Below are 27033 nucleotides of genomic sequence, written 5' to 3'. Positions count from 1 at the left end.
GTGGGCATAGATCTGTTTTTCTCATACAGTACATCAATGACAACCCAGTTTCTATTTTAGTTTGTCTGTTAATGTCAAAACCCACCTGTTTTGCAACCACATAATATGAATACAAAAACATTCTTTAATCTGAGGCCACATTAATACAAATGTCTCAGTGATTGCCCAGAATTGAAAGTTTCATACTAATTAAAAGATAATAAGTATTTGATGTTGGACTCAGATGACAGAGATGTTTATCTCTCAAAAAAGCAGTCATGTTCTCATTTTGTGAAATCCCTTGTAGTGTGCCCTGAAATGTAATGCTAATTAAGATATAATTATTACATGTAATAGTAGCAGTTTAATTCCTTTCAGGATCTCCCAAACAAACCTGTGGACAGAACAGATGCTGGGCAAAGCAAAACATCACAGAAACGTAAAAAGAAATTAAAGTGTCTAGAAGCTGAATGTAGTAGCTGTGATGGATTTGTTCAACTTTAGTATAAATCTGCACATGCGTTTCACATATCCGAGGACTGGTCACTTCCAGTTAAACAAGTAGAAATGTTGAATTATGTTACCCTGTCCTGAAAACATAGGCTACTTTTTTTTCTTTTTTTTTTTAAAATCTCATACGCCTTCTGCCATAATACAGGACTAGAAAAGTAAGTGGTCACTCCATTTAAAAAAAAGACTGAAATATTGTGTTACAGTGCCTCAAAAACACTTTGTTACTGTCTTGAAACTACACACAGTTCAAGACTTAGTTTCAGAATATTAACAGAGCTGGAAGGAAATTAGGGGGATTTTGGTGCTCTACCAAATTAGCAAGTCTATTTCTAATTAAAGAAAGCTCATGAAATTCTCAATATAACTTCAGAAGCTAGAGTGAGCCGAGTTTTAATAAAGTATACAGGTACTGTTAGTGGATAAAGACATGACTTTTGACGAAGCCATTTCGATCTAGTTTTGAGTGCATTAAATAAATTACATTTGTAACCTGGTGTTGAAATCAACGGAGCAATCTCTAAATCCATAATCACCACATTTCATTTTCAACAATCCATTCTTCAAAACATACACTCCATCTTGGTCCACTCCTCCAAAACAAGACCAACAGGATGGAAAAAAAACACAATACCGCAATGCCAATATCGTGAACACAGTCTGGGGAGAAGGGCGCTGAAAGATTCAGAGATGGGTTCATTCTGAGAAAGTCTCTTCATGGGGTCAGCCGGTGCTGCTGAATCAGTCCTATACAGTCCCCATATTGCTTTGGTGCTTTCTGGGCTGGGTCAGGCTGTGCTGTGCCGTGCCGAGCCAGGTCAGTGGACGAGGAGGGGAAGGGGAGGGGAGGGCAGGGAGAGACGAGGTCCTCAAGAGAGTTCAGACTTGCTGAGTGCGATGGCCAGCTCCAGGTCCTCTTGTTCCTGCTGGGTGAGCCTGGCAAGTCGCTCCTTTTCCTCTCGCTCGCTCTCGCGCTTTGCCCACTCTATCATGTCTTCCTCTGTTGGATACTGCTCCATGAACACAGAAAACACACATACACATCACGCACACAAAGGAAGAAAAAGGACAAACAAATGCAAAAAAATATGGGGGGGAAAGGAGACAAAAACACAGACAAATACATATACAGTTAACAGATTCTCAAAGATTAAAATAACGTATTCTTAAAGCCTGCTGAGATACAGATAAGAACAATAACAGCAATAACATAATGCATGCTATTATTATCATTGAGCTTCATAAAAGGAAATGCTAATGCAGTATTGTCGTTTGTGTCTGGCCCGGTGATATCCATCAAGGCTTTATTCTGTACAGCCTAATTGATACTGTATTTTTGAGGACAATATCAATTTAGATAACATATCGGTCAATATTAGTGGTCTTTTGGACAAAACAAACATTTTTTAATATGAATCCCTTAAATGTGGCCATTATTAAACTTCTAAATTTCCTCAAAAATATTTTGCCATTTCTGTGCTGAAGTTACTCGTTTTCTCTATTATATCTTTAAGATTATTTTTGGGGCATTTTAGGCCTTTATTTATATAGGACAGCTGAAGACATGAAAGGGGAGCAAGGGGGGGAGTGACATGCAGCAAAGGGCCAGGGCGGAGTCGAGCCCGCGGCCGCTGCATCAAGGAGTAAACCTTTATATATGGGCGCCTGCTCTACCAGGTGAGCTACCCAGGCGCCCCTCTATTATATATTTTTGAGACATTTTGCCAGAAAATGTAGGGAAATGTGCGGAAAGACAGCGACGGGGTGGACCAGGGATGGTTCAGTTTCTGTGCACATCATAGCCCCTGGGCCACCCCCAACTGGCCGATAATACTGGCAATGCCAATGTATCAGTCGGGCTCTACAGTGGAAATGCAGGTCACGGTGAAAGGCATCCTTAACTGTATTGTGGTTTATATTGAGCACTTCCTGGCTCATGGCTGAACATTAGAGTAGAGTCAGATCTGCCTGAACTGACATTTATGATCCAAACCTTGATAGCCCTCTGACAATTGACTTTTTTTCAAAGTGGACATTTTAACATGCCATTGCAGGAGAAGCACATGTGTAACTTATAACACTAATTTGTAGTTACTTAACATTTATCTGTGTCAGTAAGCTGTGTGGTCTATAATTGTCATGTTTCAGCCCCCCCTACCAAAACACAACCAAACTACAAAAACAACAAGCCATTTCAATCAAATTTCCCCAGATCAAAGATGACGATGAAGAGAGTGACAGTCTTTGCCCCTCAGGCAGGCGTGTGTCATTACACATGTTGTGGAGTCACATGTTCAGGTACGGAAATGTATGGGATGAAAGCGTGAAAGATCAGATTTCCATTGATGAATAAATGGGAGCCAAAATCACATTTGTAAGTTCACAACAACAAAAAGTGAAGAATGAGAACTTTGAAATACACAGAACGCTGGTTAAGACAGTTAATCATCACAGACGGGACATGCACCGTACCAACAGGTTCATTATTCAAAATGAATGACAGACATAAGCATCATGGTTTAGTGTGTATCCACCCATGCAAATGAAAGTGAAGACGTTCACTAGCAGATATTTTAGAGCTGATGAGTTCAGTGTAGAGTGGTGCAGAACATGCACGATGAGAACACTTAAACATCTAATGGATTTAGTAGAGAACATGCATTTATTACTTGTAGGTGGTACATCCCACTGCTGCTTTTAAATGTGAATGAAATCAGACATCAATAAAGTACTTAGCAAGAAGAATGATGTGTTTTATTGCTAAGCTTAAAGAAACCCTTCACATATCTGGTACTTTGGTCTTTACTTTCAGAAGTGATTTGATGGCATTCGGTCAAAATACTTGATGGGACTATACTGGTGTATCTACATGTTTGAGCCAATTTAGTACAAATCGTCTAAAGCCTATATCATTGCCAAACATTTACCAAAGCATGCCACTCAGACATGTGGGTGGTGATGGCACAGTGGATATTACACATGCCTTTGGTGTGGCAGATCTGGGTTCAATTCCCACTATGATACATCAACCAATGTGTCCCTGAGTAAGACACATAACCCATAGTTGCTCCAGAGGCGTGAAACCTCTGACATATATAGCAATTGTAAGTCGCTTTGGATAAAAGCGTCAGCTAAATGACATGTAAAGATGTAAAGAAGACATAAAACTTGCTCAAGATAAAACTATCACGATTAATAACGTGTCTAGCTTCATTATTGTGCAAAATGTACAAATGCCTATGGCACAACAAAGCAGAAATGACAGAACTGACAAAAAAGTAGTCTGCTTGAAAAGCGGGGAATAAGCTTAAATTTCAAGCATGCTTTGGAAAATGTCAGCCATAATGTAAATGTATAGTCACAACTTGTGGTAAATGAACTAAAAGATGCAAAAACGATTGTATGGTCCTTTAAAAGCACAGGCATTTGCAGATAGTGGTGTCATGGATGCACATAGAAGCCAGAGATGGTGCCCTTGATTCAACTCTTTATTCAACTTTTTTGACAGAGGTGTAGAGACAGAGACAGAGAGACAGAGAGAGAGAGAAAGAGAGAGAGAATACAGGCGGTCTGTTTCTCCAGAACACACTGCTGACCAGACAAGGGCTGAATGAACTGATAAATGAAGGGATGGGTGGATGAACAGGTGGATGCATGGATAAATAAATAAATAGCGGCATGTGCAAAGGAAAACAAACACTGATTTGAGGGATGGCGGCGGCAGTTGTATAAATGAATGAGAGCCAAACACACAGTTAGTGTGTGCAGGTCGGGGGTTCAACAGGGTCATGCGGGTACCGTTATGTGATGGGAGAGACACAAGAATGAATACTGTCTCTTATTAATAGTCATCCATCCCATATTCACAGCATGACAGCACATTTCTATGCAGTATTACAAAAGGAAGCGCTTTTAATACTGTTAACAATTTATTCCTGATATATTAAGGGTTCAACCTATGTTTAGATCAATGTACAAGGACTAATAATCTTCCTGTTTTTTGTTTTTACAACTTGGCTTCTTTTTTTATTTTTTATGTTAGATATATGACTACACTACTATGATGAGTGATTAGAAAAAAAGACAGGGAAATTACAGTTCCCTTTCTCTTCTCGGTTAAAACAATGTAAGTATTACAGCAACCTGGCTCTCGCTTGTGAGAAGAAATTATTAAATGCATTATTTCTCAAAAAAGGCATCTGCAGTGTAGCGTAGCTGCTCCAAATTTGTCCCGGAGCATATGTGATCTATGAGTTTATAAAACAATGATAGCTTCATGAAACTTCAAGTTTACAGGTTGAAACAGTCTGAAATGGGATCTTACTTATGACGCATCAGGCACCACTCTGCATGTCGTTAGTCACCATCGACTGATGTAATGCCTTTATGGAATTGCCGACTCAGCGACATATTGACTCTGAGCCTAGTCACTGGTCAGACCCAGAATACGCACTTTGCACCAATGGCAATTTAAAATTTACCTGAGACGCCATTTCAGTGTAAAAAGCGGAATAACATTTTGCAATCAAATACAGATCTCATTTCAGAATGAAATGTGCACATGCACAGGATGTAATGTCAGTGTGCTGAGTTGGGATGGCAAAAAAAAGCCAAATACAAGCAGCCTCTCATCTCTCCATTCACTGCCAACCATCAGGAGAGACTTCCTATCATAAAGATAGATGTGTATAATCAATTAATATGTAAATGTGTTGCAGAGTTAATATATCAGTGTATCTACTGTATAATTGCTAATTGTACATATTACTCATAAAGTAAGACAGTGCAACTATAATAATGGGGTTTAAAATTAAGTGCAATCCCAATAAAAATCAGTAACAAAAAATAATTACAAGTATAAAGAATCTTAAGATGGCAAAAAATATATCTATATATAATATACACCAGCAGCAGACAGGATGCAAGAAAAATAAACTCAAATGTAGAAGATTTAATAGCTTATGTTAGCTTAGCTCAGGAAAACAGGGTTATCAAATAAACAAATATAGCTTGAGGAACCTGTGCGACTATGTGACATTTCACAAAAGCCGATCAGTTCACTTCTTTGGGACTTTTTAATGGCAGTGAATGGAGTCATTTATAAAGCTTGCCTGATTTGCTTGGCGGTTGTGACTTTAACTAAATGTGATTTCTTTGCAGGGGAAAAGAAGAGAGGCAGTGACTATTGAGAGTCAGGTGAAGGTGAGGGACAGGGTGAGAGGGAGGTGCTCACTTTGTCAAAGCTGGCAAATCGGTCAGCTTCCCGTACGTTGTGACGAGGAGGGGAGGAGGGGGCGAAGGGGTCAGCTAAAGGATCCTTGGCAGGCAGGGAAGAGGAGGAGAAGTCTCCTGAAGGCTGTTGGAGAAAGGGCCCTCGTCGTTGGAAGGACTCACACGACTCAGTTCTGGAGATGGACGACCTCTTACCTGGTAAGACACAGACGGGTAGACACACGTGTGAATACAAACACACAGGATAAGTAAGTCATGCGGTCGAAAGACAGAACCATATATTTGTTTTATTTTAAATGACTAACACATCCTGAAATGAGTGACAAGAGCACTACAATTTGACAACAGTACTGACCTGGAGGTGGAGGAGGTGGTCTAGTTGGCGTACCGGTTTTTGGAGGCAGAGCTGGGGGCACATCAGGGCCAACAGACTCGCTGTCTTCCTGGAACAGGTTCTTATTGTTGATGCCAAACTGGTCAGCCCCGTTACACTGCGACAAAAAAGTTCACACCAAATCATATACATAGAGTGTTATACTACAGTATAAAGTACAGTAAAAACAGAAGAAAAGAAATTACACGGGAAATGTCTACTGTAGATCAGAGGTGGAATCACAGCAGCCTATTTTGCAATTTGGTAGACGTTATTCATGCACCCCATGTACATATTTGCTCTTTTAAAGATTACTGCAAACATACTCTTCTATGAGGGCATCATTAATCAATATAAAGAGGAAACATTTTTAGAACACACTAAATAATATATGATATTACACATATATTGCGGCTTGTTGTATGTACTAAATTATGAGGGATGTTTAGTGTCCAATTCCTCCATTGCTTCAGCTATTTCCTCCCAAAAACCACAACACACTCAATAACTCACTCACAGGCTTCCTGAATGTTCTGGTTTTACAGCAGAAGTGAGTTCACAGTGTCGCAACAATTTCTACTTCCACCGACGTAAATATCATTATTTATGACTTGATATTCAGTGTTTCACTCCATGCTAAGTGTTATTTCAGCACTGTGTAGGTGAAGCACAGGACGTGAACAGCACCTCTTTAATTACCTTTGTCAAAGCACTGAAATCTGCAAAGCCCCCTCCGAATGATTCATTACCAAACACAGCAGCAAACGGATCTGAAACACACATATAAAAGTCACTGAGCATATACACTGGCAATACTCTAATGGTGCTTTTCCATTACATGGTACCTGCTCGACTCTACTCGCCTTTTTTGGTTTTCCATTACGAAAAAAAGTACCTGGTACCTGCTAACAGGTACTTTTTTTAGTACCACCTCCGTCGAGGTTCCAAGCGAGCTGAGGCGATACCAAAAAGTGACGTGAAAGCGACAGAGGGGGGTGCCTGAACAAACCCGCCATTTTTAAATAGTTTAGCCAGCTGTGTTTTTTTTTTTTTTTTTTTTTTGTTGCCTCCAGCTTCATTTGAAACAAAATGTGTCTTCTGGCTGTGGCAACAACAACACACCTTCCACGTTCTGTGTGTGTGTCGCGTTAGGTCACGGCAGTTTACTGCGGCGCCGCTATGACGACCAGCCACGCTGAGGCGGTACTAAAATCTGCAATGGAAAACGGATGCACGGTGAGGCGAGTAGAGGCGAGTCCAGCAGGTACCATGTAATGGAAAAACGCCAATACAGACACTGAATACTGTTTTCTGTACAATTTCAACAGCTGCAATGGCCTCTGTCCCCAGAGGGTGGCACTAAGACACAAGTCATACCTGGATCTGAGCTGGCGTTCACTGTCGTACCACCTGGAGCGAACGGGTCATTGGATGCTGCAGTGTCCTTCTTAAGACAGAACATAGAAACATACGGAAGTTAGCATATTGTACAATAAACTCTGCTGTGGACGTGAATATATTCAAACTTAATGTGATTAACTGGAATTAGAAGTGATGTATCATGTCATTAAAAAAATGAAACAAACAATACTGCAGATGCCATTTTAGTTTCACTTATTTAGCAGAAACTGCAGCAATCACAGTGTATGTCTTATTGTTAAGTTTTTGTCTTGATTACCAGGTCTGTACTGACTTGACAACACTAAATGTAACTGTTTTAAATTCATTCTAATGTTCCTTTTGATGACTCTTCAGCGAGGGAGACCTGCCCAACACTGCAGCATAAAAAGTTGCAGACAAAACAATATAAACTCAGATTTTCACATAAAACAATATTCTATACTATCTTCAGGATAACAGGATTAAGGGCTATTTGACAACTCAATGTACAGTACATGTCCTGTTACTGAACACTGTTAATTCATTGTTTGATGTAGTTTGCAGTTCTGTCTTGGACAGGACACCCTTGTAAAAGAGATTCTAAATCTCAATGGGAATATTCCTGGTAAAATAAAGGTTAAAATAAAATACTACTACAATACTAGTAATACATAGATATAAAAATTAGTATTCAAAACAAGGCTTCTGTTATTAATGCCGGTCATATTAATAACTGAATTACTTACAATTGAGTGATTTAAGGCTTCATTCCGTTTTGTGGAATTAGTTTTTTGGAATGTACATACATTTGCATACAATAAAAAGTTAAGATGATGAAAAATAGGCTTTTTGTTAAACTGGTTACAATAAAAAAATATAGGCCTGTTAACTGCCGTTTTTACAAAATTACTGATTTAAACAAACCTTTAACAGCCTTATAAAACATTCATGATGAGGACTTGTCTTATTCTTTATATTGAGTGAGTGCGTTGTGAGCAGGTTGTACAGCAGGCCTACTCACCACGGCCAGATCAGAGCTGGGTAAAGAGCTGAAGGGATCTGTCCCTCCGTCCTGAGAACCAAAGGGATCCACCTCCCCAATGGCGTTCACTTTGCCTCCAAACAGGTCAGAATCTGCCATATTGTTCCCTGTGGAGCTGAATGGATCCTTGGCTGCTAAAGCTGGATTGGTAGGTTTGGAAGTGAAGGGATCTGGGCCTGCTGCTGGTGCAGCTTCTGCTTCCTTCGGCTTGGCTGCAAACAGGTCTGGTTCTGGCACGCCAGTTGTGGTACTGAACGGGTCAGCTGAGGCAGAGAAAAGGTTGCCTGAGGCAAAGGGAGCGCTGGAGGCCTGGAAGAAAGAGTCTGCAGCAAAGGGGTCTGACCCTTTGAACGGATCTTCTCCGAATGGACCTGTTAAAAAGAAACAGCAACCGATATGTTGAAATGTGAACATTTGATAATGTAGAATTGGTACATGCTTGTCAACACATCAAATACATCGATGTTTTTTCTTTTTTTTTTTCCTTTTCTTTTTTTTTAGGATTTGTTTCCCTGTTCATCACTTTCAAATAAGGTTTTAACCTGGAGAAATTACCTGCAACATCTGCTTTTCCAAATGGATCATCTTTGAATGGATCATCTATAAAGTAAAAAAAATACCATCAAGCTGACTACAAAATATATGGCAAATAAATTCAAATTGACGCCATTTTATTTGTGAGCTGGTAACTGATGTTTGTGGGAACTCACGGTCAGTAAAGGGGTCCGAATGGAAAAAGTCCATCTCAGGCAGGGAGGGAGGGCTGGTCTGAGGTGGCAGAGAGCGAGGGCCGACTTGAGGCGGTAATGAAGAGGGGGTGCTTTCTGGGGACTCTGCAGACTCCAGTTTGATCTCTGGCTCTGGCGATGCAACCTGTTGAACAGCGACAGGGCTCTGCTGACAAGCTTGCACGCTACAGTAAATTATGTGAACATTGTGTTTACACCACGCATGATTAGTTAATGCCTACAAACCTCAGAGAAACATGGGTTTACCTTTGGCGGGCTCTCTCTAGGGGATTCCTCTGCATCATCTATGACCTCTGAGGAGACGTCAGGTGTAGGGGTACTGTGTTCCTGGAGGCATGAGTGGACAACACAGCAATGACTAGTGTTACTTAGGCTGCGTTCAGACCAAAATAAGCAATCCGGCGATTTCCCGCAGGGTTGTGCGATGGGGGGAGTGTCACTGAAACGGCCCATTTGCATGACGCCCTGTTGTGTTCTTTAACCCCACAATGTAGCACAAGTAGACTTTATATTTCACAGTTAGTTTTTTCTGTCAAATCGTATATGAATCTCGACGTTTCCGACTGCACTTGAAAGCAGCTTAATTTCACAGAGAAAGAGAGAAAGAAAAGAGACGAGCGAGACAGATCGACTGCGTTTTGTTGTTTGGCAAACAATTTTACACAAACTCCTGGGCGGCTCAGTGCTTGGCTTTCGTCAGTGATGTTTCCTGTGTACTGTACAGGATTCTCATACCGCCTCAAAACCGACCGACAAGTCTGATTGCCGGTAACATAATTGGCCACCGCAGCGTGACGTGGGGTTGCGTTTATCCAAAAATTTAGTCGGTCACAACTTTCTTTCATTTCCCCCCTGCAGGCACCCCCCGCTGCAGCCTAAATGCACTACCCCCATTCAAAATGAATGGGAAGAACTGCCTTTTTGCCACACCGTCTGACGGCCGACGCTGGCTGTGTGAATGCACACTTACAGAGAATGTATACATCATAATTTCCATTTGGTACAATTCTTGTTTTGCCACAAAACTGTGATCACACCAAATGTAAACTAAGTCTGCTGGTCTTACATACTTGGTGTGTGTTTAAAAAAAATCCTATATTTGTCCTAAATCCTATACAGCAGTGCAAAGTAGGAAGTGACAGGTAGGCTTTATACGGGCTTCTTTCCATCTTAAAAAAGAATTGATAACTAAGGCAAATGTATTTATTACCCTCGTCGTGTTCTCCAGTGGCTTCAACCGACTGTTGTACATCTCAGAGGAGGCTAGACTGGTATAGAGATCATCCAAGGCATCACGTTTCAACTTTTCCTCCTCTGCAGTCTTCAGACTTTCTTCCTCCTTCTCTTCTTCCTCTTCTCTTTCGTTCATTCCTTCTTTCTCCTTTTGATCTGAATGTTCGTTCTGCTGGTAGCAGAGAGCAGCTGGTTCTTCCTCCTTCAGTTCTTTAGGCTGGTCCTCCTGGAAGAGGTCCTGCTGGAAGGTGTCCCCCTGGTGCAGCTCTGCAGTGGGGCCTGCTGATCCGTTGACCATGACAGGAGAGCTGTCCTCCAGGGCTCTCTTCCAGCTGAGTTGGGCAGTTACTGACCTCTCCTCCACCTGAAGCTCGTTCAGTTTCTGCTGAACCTGAGAGAGCAGAGAGATGGAGAGGTTTAAGGAATAACAGAGAGAGAAAAAAATCAAACACAGGTCCTATTTTCTGCGAAGAGAGGAGATCCACAGATTCGCAAAAACCGACCTGTGCAACTTGTGTAAAGGAGTCGCGGACAGACTCTTGCAGAGGTGTGAGCTGCTCCTGAGCGGCCTGGACCTTCTCCTGCAGCCTCATGCTCTCCTCCTGCAGAGCCAGGAGCTCCTCTCGGGCCTGGACCAGCTCCTCCTCAAACTGACATATCTTCTGTTCCTGCTCCTCATGCTCCGACTGCAGCGATGAAATCTGTGACAGATGTAACCATTATTAATAAGCTGGTATCACTCATTTCTGTAGTTAGATAGCTTTCCAATATTGGAATACTGTAAAATAATCTATCGTGAAGAGAATATTCTACCAGACCGACCAGATTGGTCTCTTGGTTGGTCTGCTGGCGAATATGAGTCAGCTGCTCCTCCAGGGAGCCTTTCTGTTGGTCTAGCTCCTCCAAGGCCTCCTGGACCTTCTGACGCTGAGCCTGGAGCCGCTGCAGCACCTCGCTCTCCCTCGCCACCTCATCCTGCAAGTCCTGCACACATCAAACCAAAGAGAGGGTCAGAAGGAAATAAGCGTGCATTTGTGTTCTCTTTCACAGGCAAATCTTGGTAAAAATAAAAAAACAGAAAAGGAGAGAGATGACGAGGGAGCTCAAATAACAGACTTTAAGATGATTTAATATATGGATAATTAAGGAAATGAAAATCAAGAAAAAACAAGGGACTTTTTAATCTTCCAGGTCCTCAGAATGCAGAGGGATTGGAAAACATCCAACATGCTAATTTAGAATAATGTGTGTTTTTCGTATTACGGCACGACACTTAGAAACTGTGAAAAGGGCAGAGATTTGGGAATTCTAGTAATCTAATGATCTCAGGCAAATAACGAATAATCGCTACATCACTGGTTTGATTCTGGTCGGCCACTTTTGTTTCATGTCATTCCCCTCTATCTCCCCACATTTTCCTGTCTCTCTCTCTACTGTGCTGACTAATAAAAGGCAAAAACTAAAAAAAGATTTAAGTGAAAATCACACAAGAAGCGGAGAGAAGAAGAACTCAACAGCAAAGCAGAAGTGTCAAAAAACGATCAGTCAACACAGACAACAACTTCTGGTACAAATTCAAATGAGGCCAACTTCAGCAGCTGTCTTCACAAGGCAGGCTAATAATCAGAAATATCTCCACCAGTCTGATATCTGAACAAAAACAGTTTCACAGGTTACATCATCGCTGCATGTCAGTCGGTATACTGAATGAAAACAAGGGTTAACATCCTCTTGTCACGCTTTTGTTTATTTTCTAATTTGAAGATTTGTATACCAGTATAGTAATTGTTGTCAATTTAACAATGAATGCTGCCACTCAGTAGGTACACAAAACAAAACAAAGTACTGCATGTAAAAAAGAAGGCTGAATAAAGACATGCATTTTTTTTGCACAGTCAATGTGACTTGACAAATTTGTGTTAATAAAGGTGTATCCGCCTCTTTAAACTCTATGGAGATAGAAAAGGAGGGGGGAGAGTAGGGGGGGATGAGATGCAACAAAGGTCTCTGGCTGGACTCAAACCATGGATGTTGCAATCACGATTTATAGAATGCAACCACTAACTCACCGGGACATTATCCGTATGGTACCCTTATATGGGCAGCCGGGCCTACCCAACTAGATATTTTATATGCATTATTCTCCTTTTTAGCATTTGCTGAATTGTTGCTGACAAGTCGTACTGATTGAGCATTCTTCCAATACGGTGCGTTCAAGTGGAAATGTAATGTATGTACTGGGAAATTACTTTTAGCTTGTGAAACCAATGCTGTTTCACAACCAACTTTCAAGTGATGGATGTCAGAGCTCCCCCGCCACAGCGTGAGACTGCCACAAATAAATTCACAACCTTTGAGAAACACTGCAGGCGAAGTCTTAAGAGTCTGTGTGCAGGGGCAGCGGCACAGATCAACAACAACAACCAAAGGCACCCAATATGTGATATCCAGGATATATTTAGAAAACACAATACAGTACAAATAGCCAAAAGCACTTGAGGCAACCCTGCAGTGCAGCTAAGAAACTCAGCAATATCAGCGTGAGACTCCCTTGAGATCCACCCTCACACTCCGTCAGACTGATTTCCCAAAAGCAGAGCAGAACTAGCCCTTTAAGCCATTAGCTCCCAAAATAGAGCCCATCTCTCAAGCTCAGAGCAGGCAGCAGACACATCTACACAAGGACACCAGCCTCCCCCCCTCTCTGAGAGACTGAATGATTAAATACATTTCTGAACAAGCATCTAAGACTGTCCGCAAAATGTATTATTGATCTCCTCCTCCAGTATACAGACATCATAACAAAAGTGAACTACTGCTTTAGCACCTATGGCTCTTATCGTCTGCTTGCCTCAACCAGATTTTTATTGAAAAAAGGACCAGCGGCAGATATACATACATGCTAATACACGTGCACCATCTTCAACACTAGTCCTTTGAGAGGCACTGACTACAAAAACAAGAGATCAGAGAAGCAGGTTTTATCCTAAATATCTACATGACCATGCCATTGATTCTGTCTGCCCATAAATCTGTTTTCTCTCTACAGTATGTCCACTGTGCTGGGAACAGACACAAAAAAACAGAGGCAGCAAGACCTTACCTGCACTTCATTGCTGCGCTGTCTGATGGCCTCCTCCTTCTCCTTGATCTCTTCTTCCACGGTTATCTTCTCCCTGGGTGTCCAGCACAAGAAACAGGAGTATTTAGCCACCAAGGACAGAGAGGGTAGACCCGGTACTTCAAGCCCACCCAGCCAGTTCTCTACCGAGCCTTCTTTACTCTGCCCCTGAACCACCACCACCTCCTCTCCCTGAAACACCATGGTGTCCTGAAATCACAACTCCACAGTACAGAGAGAGCCGCCTGAACGTCTGCAGCTACAGCAGGTGTTTGTGTGAAGTGATGTGAAGAAAGGTGTGTGTGTGTGTGTGTGTGTGTGAGTGTGTGTGTGTGTGTGTGTGTGTGTATGGCGCTGTATGCGTGATGAGGGTAAGTGTTAGAATGTGCTTGCTTAGTCAAATCTGTGGGAGATGAGGAGTGAGAGGCAGATGGCTGCCTTGAGGATGAAGGGAGAAAGAACAGGAGGAGGGACAAGTGATGATGAGCCAACCTACAACATCTATCATTTGTGCTGCCCGTACGTTCATCCACCCAGCCAGAGAAGAAATGTAGAGGGTCGAACAATAGGAATGCATTCTGACTTGTGTACAAATAAAAATGGCCATTTGTATTTTATTTTCCGCTATTAGAAACTAACCTTATTCATCTAACCATAAGAAGGGACACCAGAAACACTGTACTTTGTGTGTTACAGTCAGGGTGTGGATACTGTGTAAGACACCAACATTACAGCCCAGTTTTGTCTTAGGTCATTAAAACTCATTATTAATCATGACGGATATAAATCATCATAACAGGCGGGAAGATAACGACAATTTTCTGCAGTGAATGAAACATTAGTATGGAGATGGGGGTTCATTTTGCACCAGATTTGGACATTCACCCACTTGTCTAATATTTTCAACCCAGATTTCTTGAACATTATTAAAACTACTACACTGAAAGTGTGTTATATGTGTAACAAATGTATTAAAAAGGGAAACACCACAACAAGTACAGCCAAAGCACCAACAACATTGACGATGCTCCTCACGAATATACTGTATATCCTGACCGACACTTTGATTTAAATGTGCTACTTGATTGTAACTATTTATGTAAGAAGGGTGCTCCATTGCTTTCTCACATTTGTTCACGACAGCCTAATGATAGGATTCACAAATAACATCTTGTGTTGTTCTAGCTCTGAAAACAGTACTCTTACATCCTAAACAAAAAGGTAACATTTAATATGCATTATGTGCATCTGTTGTGTAAAAGCAATCCGGAACACTCATTAAGATGTCCAGTTTAACATCTACATGACTGAATTCAAAAAAAGAAACAGGCATCAACCTTGCAAAGTACTTCAACTCTGACTAAAAATAACAGCAGCTATTTTTATATCCTCTCTCTCCGCTCACATCAAAATGCACAATTCCCTTGATAACAGTAGATATTCCCAGCAAACCTACAGTCAACCCAAGCTCTGTATCACTCCCATTCTCCACTTACCCATCGTCATCATCATCACCACCCTCCTCATCTTGAGCAGAAGGCTGCCGCAACATTTTGAAGCAGTAACAAACATGAATCATCTTCTCAAGCTCCTCTCGATCTGCCGCCTGTCTGAAGCTCTGAGCTATATCAATTATCCATCTTTCTTACCTTCCCTTCCTTTCTCAAACACCTGTCATCTTGTGTGTGTGTGTGTGTGTGTGTGTGTGTGTGTGTGTGTGTGTATCGAAAGCTGGGGGGGTGGGGTGGAAGGCCAACTTTCTCACTTCTCACTTTCAGCTTTTATGAATAGGGAAGTTGATGTTCAAACAACTGACACTGATAACCAACACCCAAGTGTAACCCAGATTAAATGTAAATTGTTTTACATCTACCTTCTAAAGAAAACATGATTGAAACATAAAAAAGAACAGTTTGTAAAAAGTAATATTACTGTTATGCTTAATATTTTGGTTTAAAAAAATATGGAGCAAAAATGTTAAATAAACATACGAGGTAACATTATTTAAAACACATTTAACAGTATTTAACTTATAAAATAGTATATATATAGATAGATAGATAGATAGATAGATAGATAGATAGAGAGAGAGAGAGAGAGGATCTTGTGTATATTGCATATTTTGTTCTTCCACCTCACTGTTAAAAAGCAGCAACATAACTCAGTTTTATAGCCATCTGCTGTGTTTGGTAGCCTGCGGCAAAAACACAAATGTTTATTTATGTTTGTCGAGAAACATATGACATAATCTTGTATACATTAACCAGTATGAAACTCTTTCCCCCCACTGTGGTTCACAAATAACAACTTTAGCTGGGACCAGCAGTTAATATAAATCACTTGCTTCCAGATATATAGAATTTATTTAGGCTGCCCAGTTCCCTCAGTTTGTGGGAAACACTGCATCCTGCTGGTCAGTAGAGGATACAGACATACAGTCACTTGCACCGACAGCAGACTGTGTTTTTATCCTAATTTGACATGGTTACATTGAACGATTTTCCCAAAGTCTTTGTCCAAGAATTCATTTAGAAATATTTATTTTTAAAAATGTTGGTAGATTTTATAACATTTTATAAAGCTGGGCCTCACTCTAACATATATATTTTTGTTTGATAACATTTGATGTTGATGTATGTATGTATTTGACATTGCAGTCAAAAACTGGCTGAAATAGCCTATAATCTATTTTTGATGAGGAACAATTTCATTAATTCTTAACTCTAAACAAGTACAGGCCATCAAATGGCTACATCTTGTCACCACCTGTGACATAACCTGCACCAATGTGGCTTCAGTGAGAATATGCATGGCTTCTACCATTTTTTAAATGAATATGAGAACAGCCTACCTTTGTAGTTCGACAATCTCATTACTGAGAGAGTCCAGCTCCTTGATGGCAGAGAAGTCAGCTGCCAGGTTAGCCACGTTGTTCTGAAGAGGAAGCGATGCAGAGGACACAAGAGGATTAAAGTCACACTACTGAAGGTAAAATAGCATAACAATGATGAAACTTCCACTGTAGGGTAAGAATGAGCTCTCATCAAATATGGAAGGTTTAGACTAATTTTGTAACACTAGAGAAAAAGGTAAAATGATGTTGATGGAAAATCCACAATATTTTAGATAGATCTTAGAACATTTTACAGTGTAAAAGAAAGAAACGGTCACAGCACAAACAAATGACAAAGAGGTACACTGATGGCTTTACAAGAATCACACACATAGTCACTGAGGTGGTCACAAAATGGCAGGGTGACTGACTATAAGGTAATAATAGTGGAAGGATATTACTGTACATTAAAAAAAAACATTAATTTAGCTGTTTGATTTGCATCTACAGACAGGACGTGTTGCAGTCGGTGCATCCCAAAATTCTTATAACTGCAACCTCTGCTCTTGTCAGCTTACCTCCTAGACATATAATCATAATGACAAACTCATGGACAAAAATACAGATGTATATAAATATGATTTAATTTTAGCAACAGAAACAAAAAATGAGTGAGACAAGGCGGAAAGATGACAAAGAGCGGCAGCCTGTTAAAAGTAATGAGATGCCCCCGAGTCAGTAAACTACCACACACACTCACTCAGGAAATTCCCACTGCACGTGTGAAGTGGATGCAATGCAAAAATATAAAGAGTAGACAAAAAGGGGAAAAGCATCAAAGTGTAAGTTGGAAAAGACACATAGCTGCGGGCTTAGAAAAAAAATCCAAAACACACAAAACGTAAAAGAACGAACAATGTTCGTCAAAAAAATTAAGCATAAAAACATAATTTTACTTTTATCAACATTTACAAATAATATAAGTTATGACAGCATACTAAAATAATAATATATGAAACATAAACCTAAATAAACGTACAGGGAAAAAAAGAAGAAAAAAAAGAACAGAAAAAAAAACGAATCGGTTCTGAATCAGGTTCTTTTAATTACAAAATATGTTCATTTTCTGTATCGGCAAGCACATTTTCATACTCAATGGAGACCAAAAAAAGGATCCAAACATCCCTAATTATTACTCAAAGACTTGAGCGCTCAGAGCGACTCACCTGTTTGATGTTTTGTCTGTCAGATGGAGGGATCATCTCTGGGGAGAGACTCTGAGGAGGTTCCAGGCCTTTAGTCAGCCTCTGATTGATTAGATGAAGCGCCAGGGCAAACTGCTCTCGGGTCAGTTTCCCGATGTCTCCAATGTCACAAAGCTCCCTGAGAGCACAAACAGCCATAGTTTACATAAGAGAGCAATGATTTACACCTCAGGCAATGACTATTTGTGATAGCCTGACTGATCATCATGTTCAGTGGTTATGGAGGCCAACACACAGGACCTAATCAGCCGTGTGAAGATAAAAATCCATATAATGTGATGTGTCAGCACGCAGTGCTGCCTGTGAAAACTGCTGCTATCATCCTGCACCAATATCATTTAGGACATCATTATATTAATAATCACAGGCACTATATGTATCAACATTGACTATTTTCAACTCCAATCTTAAGTTAAATTACATTTTCTATTCTGATTATCTGTTGGAATTTAAAACAGCCATGTGATTTTACACAATTTGTGCAGCTTTATGGCAACAAAATGCTCTGCACTATTTTCTTCATCCCCCCCCCCCCCAAATTCATTTGTTTTTCCTTATCCAAATCAAGGGTCTAATGATAGAGGATGTTGTACGTTGTGCAGATTACAAAAAACCTTGTGAACTAAATTTGCGATTCGTGAATTTTGGCAAATTAATTTGACTAGAGAATAAAAAACAATTTAAAAAAGGACCAAAAAAAGCTGTGGTGAGACATGCGGCATACCGCCGGAGGAGCTGTACAGGAGTTTTGCCCTCCCTACTTACCAGATGCGTGCGAGTGTCGCCGAGGGCAGCCCGGTCTTCAGGAATATATCTCTGACTTCAGGTCCAGACACAAGGCCGTCCATGTCACCGTCTGTCTTGCTGAAGAGCTCATCATACTTTGCTTTGTCTGCTGGTGACACCACCCACTGCACAGGCAATAAAACAGACTTTTAATTGCTTTATAATAGAATAATAATAGAATAAAGCTTAGGCAGACGAAATAACACTACTTCAAATTCAAAACTTACCTTTACACGTCTACTCGTCTTGTTTTTATGAAAAACACACTTAACTAGCCAGTTTGAAATCATTTTAAATGTGTGTTGTTGCCGCTATGTGGTAGTACAATAAAACATACAAAAGCTTTTCAGGCACTGCATGCAGAGGAGAGACAGGTCCCATACTCACAGGGGCAGCTGCTGGTGTTGGGACAGGAGCTGGGGCGGGTTTAGGGGGAAGGGGCATGGTCTTAGCGCCAGCGTGGGAGGAGCGACTGTCTTTGACTGAGGGGGGCGAGGGTAACAGGGGCATCACAGGAGGCACCGAGGGTTTTTTCCTCTTGGAGGGTGGAACCAGGGGAGGTGGTAGGGACATGGGAACAGGCTCCCCCTCCAGGGCTCTGTACACCAGATACATGGCCTGGGAAAGGGCAACAAAAATCAATGATCAAATACAATTACCTATAAACATCCCCCATAGAAATAATTTCCCCAGCCTGTGATAGCTGGCAAGATTGTACATATAATACAAGCACACACATGTAAATAAAGTGTAGAAATTTTCAAATCCATTCCTGGAGCTAAAATATTCAGATAGTGAAGACTAAGGAAAAAAAAAAAATTGAAAAACACAGAGTTGAATATATCAGTTCAAAAACAGCCTAAACTGAAACAAAGTGTAAACTACAGTATGTGGTTTCTATCTAGCTCTTTTCTTACCACAGAAAATTCATCTCTGTCCAATGTGCCATCTCTGTCGATGTCACTGAGCTCCCACACCTTCAACACAGACAGACATTATTGTTAAGCATGAATCATTCCAAAACTATATGATACAAAAGTCCACATCCCTGAAAAGCCAGGTCTCACTACTGATACTCACTTTCTTTCCGATTTCGTTTTCTTTTCTTATTATATTCGGAGTATTGGATACATACATACGTACATGACATTGCCAGTTCTTTCTTGTTGTTGGTTACAATAGTTGTAACAATACGCTTAATGTAATTAACATTGTTTGAAACCAACATGGTCACCATACTCTATTTTTTGTTTCCCTTTAAATAAGAAAAAATATTCATAAATAGAAATACATAAAAAACTAAAAATAAGAAAGCACTTATTCCAACATACACAGGTAAATAAATATTAAAATAGATAGAAAAGGAAATAAAAATATAAATGCCCATATACACACCCAAACGTGCCCATATAACAGTTCTTCATCAATGTATACTCAGTTACATATACAGTATATATTAAAAGGAAATTAAATACTTAACCAAGACAATTAAATAAATAAATAATTTGAGAAAGAAATAAAACATGTGGAGGAGATAAAGAACCTGTTTTTATCTAACAATAGAACCGTAGAACCAGATGCATAGATAATAATATATAATAACACCTTCGTAGGGAGATAATCTAGCACCTTTTAAATGGACCCGTTTAGACAAAGAAAAAAAGACCCCGCACATTGTTTTTCTTACTTGGTAACAAGGGCAACAGTATGTCACTACTTTAGGATTTTCTTCTTCTTTTTCACGAGGGAGACCCATTTTTTCCACATCATAGTGAATTTATCCATTTGTAAATTAATTGAGAAGGTTATTTTTTCCATTAGGTATATATTATTGCTCATATCTGCCAATTCTTCTACTGTGGGAGGGCCAGGGTGCAACCAATGTCAAGTAATGTTTGTATTTGCTGCTGTTATTATTCTAAATAAGTACTTGTCAATATTTCCCAGGAGAAAGTCAGCTTTACCTAGAATAAATGTTTTGAAGTGGTACGGGATTTTTGTGTGAAATATTTCTTCCATTATTGTATGTACCTCTGACCAGAAAGGTTTTCACCCTGGGCATTCCCAGAATATATGCCAATGGTTTGCATCACGACCTCCACAGCCTCCAATTTCATTTTTTACCTATCGAGTACACTTTTCTTTTTTTTTCCTGCATTGTGCATTTCATTTGTTATCATTTAGACTAGATTAAACTGTTGTAAAAGTGCCTTGTTTGGGGATCATACCCTGCCGAGGATGTCCACTGGCAGTTTGGAGTTGAGCAGGACAGGCTTGACCTTGTCTCCTGTTAGAATCCCTCCGACTGGACCCAGACTTTCAAAGATGGAGTCAAACTTCATCTTCTCCTCAGGCTGGGGGAAAAAAACATATAAAATAATTAGGGACGAAGGATTCAAACTTGATGTATTTCTGATGCAGCTACTGTTGAACAGTGACTAATAAAAGCCTGGATGTGTTTCTTTCAAGTATGAAGTTCAGTTGTCACTTAGTTAAATTACAGAATTTCATAGATACCATTATGTACACTGAAAAATGCTTCTTCGTTTTTTACAGTCAGTCAAATTAAATATAAATTCTCTGTGTGCCTCAATCACATAAGCAGTGCTTATGCACCTTGTTTTATTATTGTAGGATGGAGCAGAGGTCAAACTCGTGCTGTGGAGGGAGGCGAACCTCACACTTAAACATCATCTTTCCAATTATTATTACCCACATGAAGGGGAGAAATAACCCACCATATGACTATTCTTTACATTCGACAACCTTCAGGTGAGTAAATGACTTTATGTATTGTACTGATAACCCCTTTATGATTGGTCTTTTACTGGACATCTAATAGGCTGGTTCAGGCAGCAATTAATATATTTATTTTATACCCCAAACCTTTCACAATCCCAGTAAACCTAATACTATGTTAGTTCAGAAGGTTTGCAACAACGGAAAATAGCACTAAATGTTATAGGCACTACTAGTTCATGTTTTAATTTACATCAGTGCTGACATTATACAGATGTAAATGTCTGTCATATTTGAGCTGACTTGGTTTATTTATAACTTTACTTGAACACAATATGTGACGATACATACTATAGTTCAAGGAATTACTTTTTTTCCGGATGGTTCTCTTGTGAGGACAACTAATATATCAAGGCACATTACAAATAAACACAGATCACTATGTTGCATTAAGACAAAAAGATAATAAACTTGCAAGTGCCTCACCTTGACGACCCAGGGAATGTCAACAGCCACTCCTCCTCCTGCTAACAGCGGGCTGCTTGTGTCATGCTGGAGATGAACAAAAAGCAGTTATTCTTAGATTCCCTCTAAAAAATATTCTATTATCAATGTTTGTATTAAAACATACGGTAAATAAATGAATATGTTTGTTATGCACAGCAACAGACTTACAAATTTCGGGGGAGGAACAGCCACATTAAGGCTCTTGAGTGCCACCTCCAGGCCATTTTGAGCACAGGCCACCAACCGCAATGCTATGAAAAATTGCTGAGGGGAACAGAGGTACATACAGTATGCGACATAAATCCAGTGATCAACTGCACTTGACGCACATTAAAACAAACAAATCCATTCCGACGTGACTCTGCAGTGCATTTATACCTGCTTGTTAAGAGCACCTTTACGTTCAGAGTCTGCCAAATCCCAGATCTATGGAGACACACACATTTATTACCATCAATATAAACAGCAAAGACAACAGAGACGTATTAATGGTGCACTGATCGGAGTCTTTTGCTCACCTTCCCCAGGACCAAGTCAGCCAAGGCCGACCTCTTCAGGAACAAGGCTGCATCAGCTGCTGCCACCCGCCCACTGCCAGTCGGATCAACCTGCACACAAACACATACAGCCAGACGTCATGACAGCTTATACCATCTCAGAAACATCAGTAACACATCCGTACTGTTGAGAAACACACCGATTTTATGATTAGCCGACAGCTTTAGATCACAACACACATATTTGTTTGAATTGGAGAAAGAGAGAGGCAAATAAAGAACAAATGAAAATTGTGATAAATTGACCTGTGGGATAAAGGAGTCTCTGAGTCACTTAAATCAATACTGATAAACCAAAGCCATTTCCTCAGCAGGTTATTAGCTTGGTATTGGATCTGTCAGTAGTCTTTCATGAGGCTCACAGAAAGCTCCCCTGACATGTAGGGCAAAGGGAAACATTATTAATTCATAGATACTTCCTTTACTGGACACAGAAACTGGAACTGATAGGAGAGAAGAGAGGCCACTGCTTACTGCAACACTACAGTTTATTGAAGCAGAGTTTAAAAGGGTCAATGCACCCACATTTTTTTATTAAAATTGCTACATCAAACAATAGTAATGTGCTCAGTAACTAATTATATACCGTACACACATTTTAAACAATGTGAAAGAAGTACAATTTTATAAAAGACACCATTTCTAAACCTTTTTTTTTTGATTTTGAGAAGGTATATTTGCATACCTGTCGATAGTATTTGTCATAGATGGGATTTCCACTGGAGAGCTGTAAAGAAAGAAACACATTCACAATATTTAAATTTACAGACTGAATCCGACCAGCGCTAACTTTTACCACATTTATATTATCAACCTCACTTGTGTCTGCTCATGTGGCCTCTTTTAGGTTTATGCATGACATTTATCAAATCTCTAAAATTATCTGACAGAGAATAAACTAATACTTTAAAATCCTTTCTCAATTCTGCAGTTTACAAGCTCAAACGACCAACAAATGTTTGCTGGCTACAGTAAGTGTGCCACTCACTGAGCCAAGGCAGCGGTCAAAAAAAGAAAAAGACTGATCCATTACAGATGGTAGATGAAGACACACAGACTTCAATATGTTAAGATTCAGCTCTATTTTCCATCATCACTGAAGCAGCTTAATTATTTGTCAATGGCACCAAACATTTGCTGGGGAAAAATGAACAGTGACTTTGATCGCTGCTCAGACAAACGGAACAAATGCAACATTTCATCAGTTCACTTTGCCAAAGAACAGCTCTCATAAGATCTGTTTTACCATGAAAGAAGACCACAACGTATAGCCTACAGTTTAAGAAGGCTAACCTACAGGTAGGATGAGACAACATGACGACTCCAGACAGGAGGGTAACCTACAGATGTCAAATTAGGGCTTTTACATACACACTGGTGCAGCTCTGGCTAATGACATGCGAGCGACTGCTGTGTTGAACTTCCTGATAAAAGCACAAGAATCACATTGACAACTGCTGTCAGAGAAACATGAATGTTAAGTTCTCTCTCTCTCTCTCTCTCTAAGCAGGGAGAGTTATGACTAATGACCACCAGATATAGCCTAGGCTACACTTCCCAAGACTACTGATGGTCCGCTTTAGACACTTACAACAAGGCGTCACTCCATGGGCAACAGCTTATTTTGCCTTCTGACATATCCTCTCTAAACACCCCCCTTTCTGGTGTTAACACGATTGTCCACTGCTGGGCTGAGCAGGAAAAGATTTGGCACTTCCTTCTCCATATAGCTGAAACTGGCAATTGGTTGTTGTGGTTTTAAATCGACAGGTGCAGCGAAGGAGGAAAGGAGTAGGCAGTTATCGTCTGAGCTGTGAATCAACTGGAGAGTGGCTTTTCAACCAGTGGTGGAAAAGCCGTCTTGTTCCTCCACAGAGAAAAAAATCATGCGAAATTATTCCATAATGTTAAACAAAAGTATGGCAAAGATCTTTCAGTCTGGTTACAGACATGCACACATAGCTCGGGCACAGAAGAAGACTTACAAGAAAAACACAGCCTGTTATCACCATAGTTATCTGTCAGCTCTGTCAAACAATTTACAGCGAGATAACTGTTCACACAGTGACACACGCTTATCTCTCTCTGGCCAATGCAACTTATTTGGCGGCTGTAACACTGTGGTCATTGTACTAGTGACTATTTAAATGAGCATTGAAAAAAACCCTCAATCATTCCCCAGCTAGCCCATACAAAACTGTAACAGATAGATTACAGTAGTGATGTATGATTTGAGAAAAATATGCGATAACGTTTAATTAAAAAAGAAAAATGCTGCTGCTTTTAATTTAGTATTCTGCTAAAACTGCTTGTTTAATTTAAAACAAAATGAAAGGAAATAATTTCCAACATTTTATTGAACAAATTGAACATTGAATATAAAAAAAAGGTACCACTAAATAAAGAATGTCTTTCATGATATGACGCAGCCTTTCGCGATGCGTTTTTGCGCCAGTTGATATTGCGATGACGATAAATAAAACAATATATTGTGCAGCCCTACATTACAGTGCAGGAGTTGACAGGTCAGTCTAGTTTGTTCTAGAAAGTTCAATTCCCTAATTCACCCATGGCAATAAAACACATTACTGTCACTAGTAACACCAAACACTAGGCAGTGTTTTCCCTACTATTTTGAAGGCTCAGGCAGAGCACCAAGCCGTTTTGGGCCACGCTACCTAAGTCAAATGAATGTGAACTCAAAGTTGAGAGCATCAAAACTAACAAAATTACCTTTCCCATGTCTAATGGTTGTAGTTGGTCCCCAGTGAACTTCTTTAGCAAGTTTTGTCTTTAAGCTTTTGGGTTATTTATTATGTATTATGTACTTTTACAATTTTTTGTAGAAAGATACGGTAATAGTAATGGTTCAAAATGATGTTCAATTGCATATTTTCTTTATTGAAAAACATAGTTTTCTTGGTGGAGGACCTCCATTACCCCACCAAATACGTGCACCAAGTCTTCCACAAACCTAGGGAAAACTCTAGTAGGTCAGTGTGAAGAGTATCAGGCGGTCAAGCTGACAGCACACTTGAAACAAGCATTAAGCCTACTGCCTGACAGACCAATGAAGTTCACAAGACAAATATATCAGCACAGGTTTTTGAACTCATCTGTGATAGATAATAATGCCAAAGCTGCTGGTGGCAGACAGCTCCTGTCTGTTGTTAAAGGCAACAGTGGCTCAAGTCTGGGACAATAACCCACTTATTAGACCTGGATGCAGTCTGCTAAATAAATTAGTTACTTTGCAAACAAACACATTTCCACACAAATTGCAGAATTTAAGTTAGCTAGCAACAGACTGGCATTTTGCGACAGAAGTGCTGACTGTTGGCTAGTCAAATGCACTTCCTCTTACTGGTTGAAAAACAACTGTTAACAATATCTGTAATTTTTCTGCTTAACATTATGAACACAAAAAACAATCGCTGCAGCTAACAGGCTAACAGTTAACGTTGTCCACTTCAGAAAGGTCATAGGGAAAAACACTATCAGTGAAGCATGTTTACTTCTAATAATAGCAATAAACAGGTTGGCTATTCAGTCTAACTATATAGCAAGCTAAATAAGTAGCATGGCAATCCCCAACGTATGCTATAACCTATAATGTGTGTAACTTGTTTAATGTTTTAGCGGAAAACAGTGTTAGCAGAGGCTCTACTAGCAAAGACATGACAGTGAAGCCACAACAGACAGAGCCAAACATGAGTATCTCGTATTAACATTTCTTTGGACAGGACCAACTAGCCTGCAGCAAAACGAGACAGCACAAAACATGATTAACGTGATATACACTCTTAACCGAAACGAAGCCACGTAAGGTTAAATGGGTTATCGCACGTTTGATGAAGCGGCTTTAAAACAGACCAACACTAACGTTACACACTAACTAGCTGTTAGCTAGCAGACCAGCTAGCTAGCTACGCCCTTACGCAGTCCCCAAAGAGATTAGGCAGAAACTTTTCCCAGTCACAGCAGCACTAAACTTCCAAAAAGAGCGACGAGAATCGAGGTAAACTCGCGTTTCTGCCAACCCAGTTTCACTAACGCTACTGAAATGCCTCCCAGCAGAACAGACAGAGGACATAAAACGTTTGCTGTCGTTAGATTTGAGTTGTAAGACAGTGTTACCTGAGTAAGAGACAGAGTGGCAGCCATAGTGTTTCTGTTTCCCACTGCCTTCATGCTGCGCTGCTGCCAGACCAGACACAGACAGAGGCCGCTGAAAAACCTGGCACTGGATCTCAAGAACGACAGGAATCAATTAAAATGTGATTCAAACCCATGACTGGATTGCACACTTTACTCATACAAGCTATCGTCTGTTATCCCGTCAGCCAAAACAACCCATAAGCCCGAAACAAACACAACATAATAATAATAATAATAATAATAATAATAATAATAATAATAATAATAAGAATAATAAGAATAAGATAAATAAGAAGAAGAAAATTCCGCAAGACATTTTTCGAGAAACTCTATTCAAACTTTAAAATGTTCCACATCTTTCATACATTCAGGGTAGTATTCAACTTTCAAATCACATTAATACTTAATAAAGAAATAATAAAATAGTCAACCTTGTTTGAGGCTTTGAAAATATGCGCTTCTGACATTTTTACATGTGTGTTTTGGATAGAATGTTGACTCAGAGTAGGGGATCCAACTGACTGAGGAGCAGCAGATGCAAATTTATTTTTACTTTGCTATACATGCAT

The 27033-nt window shown here is 40.0% G+C and overlaps 1 protein-coding gene across 3 annotated transcripts; it reads right to left on the bottom strand.

The window, feature by feature from the left end:
• Nucleotides 1-866: 866 nt before the first annotated feature.
• eps15 (epidermal growth factor receptor pathway substrate 15) lies at nucleotides 867-26530 on the bottom strand. 3 transcript variants are annotated; one of them, XM_078259006.1, is made up of 25 exons: nucleotides 26444-26530; nucleotides 22992-23033; nucleotides 22268-22357; nucleotides 22128-22175; nucleotides 21918-22013; nucleotides 21729-21794; nucleotides 20732-20857; nucleotides 19421-19480; nucleotides 18891-19121; nucleotides 18483-18628; nucleotides 17679-17835; nucleotides 16471-16553; nucleotides 13602-13674; nucleotides 11321-11482; nucleotides 11002-11199; nucleotides 10476-10889; nucleotides 9491-9592; nucleotides 9227-9410; nucleotides 9072-9116; nucleotides 8496-8887; nucleotides 7472-7538; nucleotides 6794-6864; nucleotides 6077-6212; nucleotides 5723-5916; nucleotides 867-1499 (listed from the first exon to the last, which is right to left on the bottom strand). In XM_078259006.1, exons 1-25 carry the CDS (start codon nucleotides 26495-26497, stop codon nucleotides 1359-1361), a joined length of 3378 nt encoding a protein of 1125 aa, XP_078115132.1. In that variant the 5' UTR covers nucleotides 26498-26530; the 3' UTR covers nucleotides 867-1358. The 3 variants fall into 3 exon arrangements, with proteins under 3 accessions (XP_078115132.1, XP_078115131.1, XP_078115133.1); XM_078259005.1 differs by having other exon boundaries at nucleotides 7472-7541; nucleotides 26444-26529; XM_078259007.1 differs by having other exon boundaries at nucleotides 7472-7541; nucleotides 9227-9389; nucleotides 9512-9592; nucleotides 26444-26528.
• Nucleotides 26531-27033: the final 503 nt, after the last annotated feature.

This window comes from Sander vitreus, chromosome 9, assembly GCF_031162955.1.
Source record: "Sander vitreus isolate 19-12246 chromosome 9, sanVit1, whole genome shotgun sequence".
Lineage (NCBI taxonomy): Eukaryota > Metazoa > Chordata > Actinopteri > Perciformes > Percidae > Sander > Sander vitreus.
Note: the sequence above shows the minus strand (reverse complement) of the source record. Positions and strands in the feature narration are given on the sequence as shown.

Excerpts from the sequence above, each read along its gene's own strand:
- eps15 (XM_078259005.1), bottom strand. The coding sequence starts at position 26,497 with ATGAAGGCAGTGGGAAACAGAAACACTATGGCTGCCACTCTGTCTCTT. Across the intron at positions 22,176-22,267 it reads CTGACTTGGTCCTGGGGAAG|ATCTGGGATTTGGCAGACTC; the intron begins GTGAGCAAAAGA and ends GTGTCTCCATAG. Across the intron at positions 6,865-7,471 it reads GAACGCCAGCTCAGATCCAG|ATCCGTTTGCTGCTGTGTTT; the intron begins GTATGACTTGTG and ends TGTGTGTTTCAG.